This window comes from Mytilus californianus, unplaced genomic scaffold (genome assembly GCF_021869535.1).
Source record: "Mytilus californianus isolate M0D057914Y unplaced genomic scaffold, xbMytCali1.0.p SCAF_3, whole genome shotgun sequence".
Classification (NCBI taxonomy): Eukaryota; Metazoa; Mollusca; class Bivalvia; order Mytilida; family Mytilidae; genus Mytilus; species Mytilus californianus.
Window position 1 is genome coordinate 37,495,356 of NW_026262679.1, and position 11,462 is coordinate 37,506,817.

The following is an 11,462-nucleotide window of genomic DNA, read 5'->3' on the forward strand; positions in this document are numbered from 1 at the left end:
AAGTAACAAAAATACATACCGGACGTAGCAGGTAATCTATGAATCACAACAACAACAAAAAAGACACTTAGTACAGATCTGAAAGTACTTGCAGTTACTGACAGCTAGTTCAAAGCCAATAACAACTAATAAAACAATTCTGTATCTTAGACTAAAATAGCAATCAGTACACATCCAATGGATTTTAGTGTTAAGACGTCATTGACAGTAAGAGAAAAACACGACTTTGTGCAATGCCAAAATACTGGTATCGACAGATTGTAGAACTATGAATGTGCATATGTATCTGTATATAACAATAATATTAGTTTGGTTTTAATTTCCTGATAACAAAATCAATATTTATACAAATAAAACAATATTCAAAGATCTAGTGAGAGTGTTGAATTAGCAACCTTTTAAAATAAGTTTACTTAAAGGATCGATAAGTTTACCCAGATCGTATCTAAATTTACGGGCTTGGTAAACAACAGCTCCGTAAAAAATAGGATGTGCTATCCTATCCCGTTTAAATTAAGTTCTCTACACTGTTTAGCCAAACTTCCAAACTAGATATTTGTATCTATGTGAAAATTTAGTAAAAGTTTTAAGTAATTTTTGGTAACGGAATCCATGACTTAATAATTTACCAGTAATACATAGAATACGTTCATTATTTTCAAAATTTTATAACAGCAAATTTGTTATCTTTGATTATATTCGCTCTTTTGAGAAAACCTGTCGGAATTTTGAATCCTCAATTCTCTTCAAATTCGTACTTTATTTGGCCTTTTTAGCTTTATTGATTCGAGCGTCACTGATGAGTCTTTTGTAGACAAAACGAGCGTCTGGCCTCCAATATTTTAATCCTGGTATCTTTAATGACTTTATTGAAGGTTTAAAATGAATAACAGCAATGCAGTAAAAGTTGTTTGGAGATTAGTGAATTAAACATCATAAGGTATCAACAGTGTATTTATTCTAAAAAATATATATATGAGTTCCTACGAGCCTGAATATGACTCCTCTTGCAAAAATAAGCCATTTAAGATTAGTTTCCACTTTTCTCTTATGAAGCAAAAAGATTGAATACTTCATGAATACAAAAACCATATTTACTGTGTAACTGGTAAAATCAAAATGTTAAAATCCGTAAAATCGATACGATAATACGAAACCAAGACAACCTTGAAGAAAACAAAAACTGGTAAACAAATCATCACAAAGACGTGCGTTTATAATATATAAAAGGCAGATACCGATTTAAGTGCATACAATCCGTGTTTTTTTTTGTTTGAGACCACTGCAATAAAGTGTGAGAACCAAACTTTAAAATTTTTCAGTAGCACATATACTTAATTACAACAACCGGAAAATTAACTCCAGGCAATGTGAATATCCTAAGGAGGATTTATTTATAAATCTTGGATGTGCACATCATTTGATACGCATGTATGTTTTGTATTTGCCTAGTAAGTCAAAGTTTAAGCTTCATCGATGAATTTACATAGAAAACGCTCTTTTGTCGCACAATATTTAAGCGGAGTATAGCAAAGTAGTTCATAAAAAAGGTGGACACGGATAGCAAAAGAAGAGTGATGAAAGATGGAAAAAAGATAACGAGGAATAAAAATTCCACGAATATGAGCCTCGATAAACGGAAGCGGGTGACACAAAGGGTAGAGAAAAAAGTCTTCACTCTTTAACAATAAACTTTGGTGGATAGTTGTCTCATTGGAAATCATACCATATTTATTTATTTTTGTTTGATATCCAAGTTACTTTGGTTTCACATTAACTAATTAACATATGATCATTTGTAAATTATGATTTAATACTGCTTCCAAACGCTGTAATAAAAACATTGAGAATTGTTACTGCAATTACACAAACTGTTGCTACTATATCAATTTTGTATATTTTCCAACAGCAACAGCTCGGTATATCTGCAAAACAGTTTGTACATACTGCAGATTTTGCACTGACGTTAGATGATGTTTGATTCACGGTTGATTGCGATTTAGTTTTGTTCTCATTTGCATGCTGTCGTTTGTTCTGAGCTTGTTTCTCTACTATAAGCAAAGCATAGAGCAAAAAAGCACTTATCAGGTGGAACGATATAGAGGCAATAAGGAGACCAACAAGGGCCATATAGTATTTATTATCCGTAGAATCTAAGACTGATCTCAGCTGAGATACGTTTGCCATCAGTAAGGCAACGTCATATAATCCTTTTGTAACGTCACGTCGAGATTGGAATTTGTTTGAAACACTGGTATTGGAACTACTCTCAGTTTCATCTTCCTGAAATCAGAGAAAAGATGACGTTCAGACACTTCTATTTAAAAAAAAATGATCTTTCGTCTAACTAAAGACGCAGGTTATTAAAATATTGAAATAACCTATTATCAGTACTCTTAATTCAACATCTATTTTATATTTTGGTTCAGGTTATTGATTTTTTCTCAATTGACCACATCATTTTCAAGTAATGTCCTTTTAACATATTGTTAAATAATTAATTGAGTATAACTTAACAATTATAAGGATATATACATTTTCTTAAAGGGGCATTAGCTACGAATTAGTAAAAAAAAAAAAACCGAAATTTTTGTTTTGTTTCAAACATTTATCAAAGCGGAATATAGTAATATCATTTTGCTATTAGCAGTCAGTTTGGTTCAATTCGTTAAATAAGCTAAAAAAAATCGCTAATGTATTATTGGCTTGCGAGTCAATAAATTCAACTCATTTGAATCCGTATTCATGTAACCTTTAATTTGACACGTGTTTGTCTGTTTATTTAAATTTATATTTATATTTATATTTATGCTTATATAGGGTAATATAATCGTCGGCAGTTTTCGGAGGTCATCTCGATAGACAATTAGATGGCGTCTAGTCTAAAATACGCACAATATGCTCTTACATTTTAACTAGTCCATGGACTCTTAATAGTTTTTTTTTACTATTGTAATTTGAATTTACGTTTTAGTATGTTATAAATTAAATATGAGAATTTGGGTCAAATTTGTGAACATGAATTAACAGCTAATCCCCCTTTACAAATAATCATATATAGCCGTACTATACAGCGTAGCAAGGAATACATAGCATTACAGTACTATTCCGATGCACTAATTCATCTTCATGTCTTTTGTGCGGTAATAAAATATCATGGATGTTACAACTTTTGGTAAATATCTGTAATTCAATTAATAAAATCATCCAGGTTTTTGCAATTTGGCAATATTTCTAGAATTTAAGATTTCCAACGACCTCTCTTTGTTATTGATGTTGAAATCCACCTTTTTCATATTCAAACGCCACTGTTGAATCTTATCTAAACTGAACATGCTTCTAGTACACTTGATTAACAGCCTGGTATCTTTTATGTTTTTTTCTCAAAAACAAAGTTTTTTTGTGTTAAGGTAGTTGGGATGTCTACATGATCGACGATAGATTTTTCTTAAACTTTTGTAAAAGACTTCTGGGTCAATGTTCTTTCAAATTTCAATATAAAAACAGGGGGTCACGGTCCTTGTTTTTTCGTTAAAATACAATGAAATTAACGAAATCGGGGTTATTTTATATTGGTTATATAGGGGAAACTTAATTTTTCCTTATTGAGGAAACATTAAACGATAGAATTGGCTAAAATTCAATGAGAGAATTGCTTTTTATTAATACTACTGAAATATCGAATAAAAATAGGGGGTCACGAGGTTATTTTCTTTAAAAATCCAAAAAGCACAAATTGTTCTATCAAATTCAGTATAATTATCTGCCCTTGATTTTAAAAGATTTTTTCTGACAATTTAAAAAACACTTTACGACATTTAAGTTTTTGAATATAATCTTTAAATTTCAAGTTTTAGATATTTTTGTTGTTTCATGAATGATACTTGGGTAAAATATTTTTAAACAAAAAGGTATTTTTGCAACATGACCAGAATGGATGCGCAGAAAAAGACACCTGATCCACCTTAAGTCCTTAGATTGGAAAATAATTTCTAAAGAATCGTTCTATTATGAAACACATAAATTTCATGTTTTTTATAACAAAGCAGCCCACAGGTGAATCTCTTCATATGACTGAATTTGTATTAAAAAAAGTTAATGAGATAACAATGAATAATAAAGCGTACGTTAAAGAGATATATCTTGTCATTTGGTCGTTGGAAACACATGGCATAAATAGTCCAGATTTAAAGTTATTGATATCATAAAAATGTTCCTTTTCAGAAACATTATAACTATCGATTGTTTCTCGTGCGTTTGATACATGTTTTGTGAGGGAAAAAATATTTCAATGCGGTTACACAATCCATCTAATACTATACAATTATAGCCTTTGTATGAGGTCGATACGAGGTTATATCGACCTAAGAGAAGCATATTGACTGAGGACGAAGTCCGAGGTCGATATGCTTCTCTGGGTCGATATAACATCGTATTGACCTCAACCAAAGGCTACAATTGTTATATTATTAATCAACAACTATTTCATGAACAATGTAAAATTGGGGATTTCTAGAATCTATTTTTAGTAACATGCTGTATGCTCTGTGCAATATGCTGTTTTTGACCTACGAAAAGCTAAACACAACAGTATTGGTGTGCAAACTGAGCAAATACAAATGTACATGTGATCAAGTTTTAACGAATCACAAATCCTTAAAAATATTCGGTTAATAATATAAACTAATATCCTGTAACAAACAATTCCATTACGGTCTGTAATAGGCATGTTGCTTAGGAGGTAGATGCTATACGCGTACAGTATACATAATTTAAACACGCATACGTTTTAAGGATCGATACTTACAATCAGAGTTCTTGGGCTTTCCTCTTCGTCTTTGCCTTCAGGGGGTGGTTTCTAAAATTCATAAGAGTATATCAAAAACAAAGCACTTTAATGCAGCAGAGTTCCGAAATATCGTCCCTTTCTTTATGTAATCTTAAGCCACTATATTTAACAATACATTGAAAATTCAAGAGATAAATGATTCTGAAGATTTTTTTTAAATTTCTGAACGATAGTTTAAACAAATTAAAATGAAAGAGTTTGATGTTTAAATTATTTTTTTTAGTGTCACCATTTGTGATTTTTTTTGGATAAACATGACAATAATAGCAATAAAATCCATATTACAATAGCTAATTGTATTAAATTGAATAGATATCGTATTGGTTTTCGCCGCTTTTCCATTTGAAAAAAAGAATTTTGGAAAACCTTGTAGTTTTTTCATCACAAACTTTACAGGTGTTATAAAATGTTTTGATCATATTACAAACCATCGAGGTTAATTTGAACACCATATGACTTTTCGGAAGTTAAAGAAGAAATATTTGAACATTTCAGCTAAATTTCGTTTTGATTTATTATTGTCCCTCATTTCAACATACGAGTATAAAATGCCAAAATGAGAAACCATTAATATTGCATAATAAGAAAATATAATATTACACCTATAACTCGGACATGCATGATATATTATACAGATTAATACATGGCCATTTTCGTATCGGTCCAGGTATCATCCCTTGGCCCCCTTTATCAGCCCGAGACGTTAGTCGAGGATGATACCCGGGCCGAAATGGAAACGGACATGTATTAATCTTTTTATCATTTACAACCGATGTAGAAACGCACTCAGGCTGATAACCCCATATCAGCCTAGGTGTGAATTTATGGCTTGTTTACTTCCGCTTGTTACACATATGCAAAACTGTCATAATAATGCTAAGTATATGATAAATATCGGTAAAATGAAGGCAGTTTACTTCACTTAATGTTTAATAAGACAAAAAAGACAAAGATGAGAATAAAATTAGTTGGAATCTCATGAATTACAAACGGACTAACAACTAGTACGTTAGGGTTACAATGTCTTGTTATGTATTCGTCACTTAATATACGATTCCAAAGTCATATTCAATATTAAGTACCAAAGCTAGAACCATATCGAAATAAGTAATAATATTAGCTGTATAACACAATGTACGTATGCGCGAACTATCTGGTACGCGTTGAATGAAAAGCTAAGATATTCTGCGACCAACCATGTATTAATATTGAATTTAAACTGAAAAGAAAACTCCTTAAATTTGCTATCTGTATTATACACTATTTATCAATGTGTTGTTTGTCTTTTTCTTGTGTACCTGATTATAGGCTTCTAATAGAAATCGGGAAGACATTTCAATCGCTTTGGTGTATCAATATTGATAATACTTAAACTTATTTAATGGTTCAAGTCTAAAGTATACATTTTTTCGATTGGGTGAAAAAATGCATTACTATAAATTGGTTGAATGAGTATAGTTAATAAAAGACAGAACTCACCATTTCAACTTTTGTAGAATTGTTATCAATTGACGACTGAAAAATTTAAAAAAGATCACATATTGTTAATATATCAAAAGGGGAAAAGTAAACACACAACTAATTGTAAAATATGGGACATACTTTTGACGGTCACGCTTTGTCTCACTACTACAGACTCTCACAAAGATATAAACGAGATGTGAACATTTGTTAGAATCTTGATTTTGTTTTCCTTTAGTTCTGTAACTAACACTAAGAGATAACATCACTCCATACATACAACTTAAGCAACGAGTTAATGCAATATTGTTGACCTCCATGGTCCACATCGCCCTTCAAGGTATATATACATACAAATAAACAAGTCTAAATTGAAAACAATGTTCAGACCTATGATTGCGTTGGATAAAAACCGCAATTTTTATACGAGATATGAGATATTAATTGTCGAAATCCGGATATGGTGTACTAATTTTTGCACCTTTTGTTTGCGGTATACCATCTTTTTCCGCAAGTTTATTGTTTTCTGTTTGATATCAAATTAATATTTAAGATCCAATTTATTACATCTGGTGATCATTTTATTTGGCAATCGGCAATGGCAGTCAGCAGGGTTTAAGAACATCCGTTGTTCGACCTGCTAGTCAAATGCGTTTTGTTAAAATATACTTTGTCACTTTTTTGGTCTTTTTGGAAAATGGTGTTTGTGCTGTATTTAGACCGCTATACATACATATATATATATAGATATATATGTACTCGTAATTCGATGCTTGCAAAGATGCATCATGTAGCGTGTTATTGCTTTCATATCATATAAGCAAGTATATATTGTAATGTATTCCCATTGCCTTGTTGACACTAATCTTTAATGGAGTAAAGTTCATGCACAAAATTGTAATCGTCATAGAAAATTGTGAAAACTTGCAACTTAACAAGTATATTACTCAAATATAAATTCTTTCCCTGTCTTCATATATATGTCAAAACATTTTTTTTATATATTCATAAGAATTCAACTTTGAAGAGACTAAATTAAGTATGAAACTTACATTTCGGGAGTGTAATTCGCTTTGATAACCGCCATCATCTACTTGTTTCTGTAACAAAGGATTACATCAACTGATAAACAACAAATTTCAAAGTTTATCTAAAAATATTCAGATAACGGTTTGGTATGATTAAATAAATGTATACATCATTAATATTTTAAAAATTCGGCGCCCTCATACCTGGTTTAACAAAATGCCTACAACGATAAAATAGGTAAATGTTACGTTCTCTACAATATGATGATATTGGCATTTTTTTCTTCTTCTATACACAATCATTGTTTTACGTAAAACTACTGCTTCTGCTTTTCGTGTAAGTAATTATGATGAAGCTCATAGTAAACATTGATTAAAACATACAGATAATGTAAATATTTCTTACCAAAGGAATACTTTCATGTATAGAAGTAGCCATTCTATGCAACTAAATGTGAAAATTAAAGAACATGTGCAAGCTCATTTGCTTAAATACACTTCAATAATTTCCCTTTGTATTGTTTTTTCCAATTTTCCATTCATAAAAATTCTACTTGACCCAAATATGTACATCGATTTCCTGAATACTTGGAAAAAAGAGTGGATGGGTTAATTTTTGTTTTATCGAAAATCAAATAAATGATTCTGAATTTTTTATTGAACTTTTGTTGCATTTATTTCAGTTCCAAGGAACAAACTTTAATTGAATAATTTCTTACCTTTTAACGTATCATTACTGCTATGACTTACAACCACTAACTGTCTATGGTTTTGTTCTAACTTTAAATTGGCAGTCCAATTGTATGCATAAACTATATTTTCACTTTGTGCCACTTGACTCAAGCTACCGAACAATTTTAGCGAAAATTAACAAGCAAACAACGAAGAGGTATAACTAAAAACCACAATTTCACATAAGAGGATCGCGTATTTTTTTAGCTAGCGAACAATTATGTATATGTATATATGTTAGTTTATTTTGGACCAATTTATAGAGATTGTGACGGATAACAACTATATAGGTGACGTAGAAAAGGCATTGGCGTATTCTTAAGGAAAACTCCAGAATGGTTTATGTTCGAAAATCTGATGTTAGGGTAAAAAACTGAAATTGACAAAACGAAAATAGGGAATTGGCGTACTTTAAAATGATTTCGGACGATTTAATAAAGATTGTAACGAGCAACGACTGTATAGGTGATGTAGAGGAGACACTGGCGTATCTATTAAGAAAAACTCTAGAATGGTTGATGTTCTAAAATCTGAAGTTAGGTTTAAATAACTGAAATTGCCGAAAACGAAAATAAGGGAGGGGGGTTGGGCGGTTGGCATACCTTAAGTTGATTTTTTGACCAATTTATTGAGATTATGACGGGCAACCACTGTATAGCTGATGATGGGGAGACATTGGTGTATTGTTTAGGAAAAACTCCAGAATGTTTATGTTTATATTTTCATGTTTGAAATTTTAATAAAAATCGTGTTTTTATAAACATATTTTACGAATTGCGTCAATCAATACATGAAAATCAAAGTTTTACACTAGTCATGATCTGCCGTCTTTACTTTTGCGTCGTATTTCTAGCCATTCTAAAGCTCGTGCATTCAGTAAGATTTTGTAAATCGATGTCGGCAGTTAAAATTGTTATATTTCATCAGTTATGTTGTAGTTGATATAAACCTTATAAAAATGCAGTACTGTAATATGTTTTCAGTTTTGGTGTTGATTTGTTGGAATTTAAAGTAATGAATCGGAGATTAAAAAAAAATAAAATTATTGAGTTAAAAGAACTAAAATAACTCGTGACATTTAAGAATAGTAGAAACGGAGGAGGATTAGTCAATCATATCATTTGGTTCCAATTTTTTTTTTGGGGGGGGGGGGAGGGGGAGGTGGAATCCTGGAGTTGACTGATAATATAATAAATAAAATAGTTCAAGAAGACTAAAGCTTGTTTTGTTTATATGTAAAGGATTTAATTTTCGATTCTTGTAAAATCAATTGTTAATGGATCTCGATCAAGAGCTCAAAACTAACGCACAATGCTGTCAATCATTACACATCAAATGTAATCATGAATGGATTTTCCCATGGTCGCTCAGTAAGGTCACCTGTGTTTACTGTTACGATATTTCCCGCCATATGAAAATCTCGTGCAGTGGACAAAATTGATCGCAGCTATTTTTAGCATTCAATATTGTGAGTGAAGTCAAGTTCAAGTTCAACCACACGCTGTTGATCACTGATATGTGTATCATGGAATTGTCTTTTCACGGAAAATATTTTTTTTAGATTGCTGTCAAAAATACAACATACAAGTTTACATGCATTGTGCGTAAATAAATATTATGAAATTAAGAGTCAATGCAGCACCATTAAATATTTAAATGGGAGTAATTACATTCATCAAACGATTTAATTGAATGCTTCTAGTTTTAATGTCCAGTCATGTCTGTGGCAATTATTTCATGCATATTTAACAAAAACAAACATATCAAAATAAATATAATGCCCGAGAAGAATCGTTATCTTCTTCTAGTGTTATTATTTGCGTTCTATTTTAGTTACATTATATCACCAACTTTCGGACAATATTTCTTTAAAGTAAAACGTAAATTCACAACTATAAAGAATCATCAAACTACTAGTATACAAGTATTGCTCACTGTAATTTAATTCCAGAACGGACCCAATACAGACTGAATATTAAATACAAATGTAGTGTGGTTAAATATAGAAATATTTTGTATATGACCGTCAAACTTAAATTTATGCAGCAGCACTTTGCACATCATTCTGTTAATCAATGGATGTACGTGGACAATAAATAAGTAAAACAAAAATAAACTTCCAGAAATAAAAAGAAAATATGTTTAAAAACTGTATGCCAACAAATACGAAAAAGATACAAAACAAAAAAAAACAAGGAACATAAAAAAAAAATTATTTTGAGGAACCAAGAATATAATCAGCAGTTGAAATATAAAATGCCATAATTAAAAAAATAGGCTATTTTTATTAAAACAAAGTTGACTCCACTACTTTATATTTTATGTCAAATACGATATAGAACTAATCAATAAAGTGCATGGTAGGTTTAAATCACAGTTTACCTGATTCTGAAATCAGTGAAGCGTAATTGTCTAGTAGCACGGATTAAGATGAAAGGACAATTAAATTACCATTCACACCTGGATCTGTTGATTATTGACCAAACTACCTCCCATAAAATTGTCGGATTATTCATTTCTGACATGTCCGAGTCCGTTATGTATAATAATAAGTCTCTACCTGTACTGTATGTACACATTTTGCCTCATAATTTAATATCAGTACTTCTTATAATGCCCTCAGTATATTCATTATATATAGTAAAAATAAAACTGGCCTACCAAAGGAGTAGTTTCATCGCTTGAAGTTGCCATTCCGTGCGATTGCGATGGGTAGTAAAACGGAAATATTTAAGGTCATATACAAAATTTTCTTATATATGCATTTATATACACTCCCTCTAAATTGTGTTTTCCAATTATCGATTCATTCAAATGCTCGTGACCAAAAAAGTTACGTTCATTACTGAATTCCTGATAAAATAAACTATGGTGTTAAATGCTTTCGTGTCGTTTTTTGTTGTTGAATAATGTTCGATTTCAATGAAAAAAGAATGTGCTGAATTGCTCTATAGTTTTTTTACTATAATCTCTTTGACTGATTGGAAAGCCAAAATAACAAACTAACAATGGTTTTGGTGTAATTGTAAATATTCTTCAATATGTACTTTACCAGTTAAGCATGATCGTTCGAAAAGAAGTTTCATATACTACTATTTAATTGCTAGTCTAGAAATTTAAACAAATTAGTATATATGCTATGCTTTCGAATGGTATACGGTAGAGCTATGTGTTACATTGGTGCGTTTAAAAGGAACTATATGCATGATATATCAAAACTTCCCAATTCTATTTTCAGGGGTTTATAAATTGAATAGGGTTTTCTGCCTATTTGGGGGTCAGTTGATTGTAAATACTTTTGATTTATTTAATTCATGTACCAAGTTTTTTATCAATATAGGTGGAAAAAATATCTCCTCTACATTCATATTCCAGTTGTAAATGGGGACTGC

The 11,462-nt window shown here is 30.8% G+C and overlaps 1 protein-coding gene across 1 annotated transcript; it reads right to left on the minus strand.

Annotated features, from left to right (window-relative positions):
- Positions 1-1,792: 1,792 nt before the first annotated feature.
- LOC127734487 (ninjurin-1-like) lies at positions 1,793-7,899 on the minus strand. The gene is made up of 5 exons (XM_052244388.1): positions 7,745-7,899; positions 7,363-7,410; positions 6,329-6,364; positions 4,808-4,858; positions 1,793-2,283 (listed from the first exon to the last, which is right to left on the minus strand). The coding sequence occupies exons 1-5, from the start codon at positions 7,775-7,777 to the stop codon at positions 1,804-1,806; spliced, it is 648 nt and encodes a 215-aa protein (XP_052100348.1). The 5' UTR covers positions 7,778-7,899; the 3' UTR covers positions 1,793-1,803.
- Positions 7,900-11,462: the final 3,563 nt, after the last annotated feature.

What these genes read in the sequence shown, in the direction of transcription:
- LOC127734487 (XM_052244388.1), bottom strand. Translation starts at nt 7,777, where the DNA reads ATGGCTACTTCTATACATGAAAGTATTCCTTTG. An exon ending in GCGAATTACACTCCCGAAAT is followed by an intron (nt 6,365 to 7,362) that starts GTAAGTTTCATA and finishes TAAATTTTTCAG; the next exon opens with TCGTCAATTGATAACAATTC. An exon ending in AAAGCCCAAGAACTCTGATT is followed by an intron (nt 2,284 to 4,807) that starts GTAAGTATCGAT and finishes CTCTGATTTCAG; the next exon opens with GAAGATGAAACTGAGAGTAG.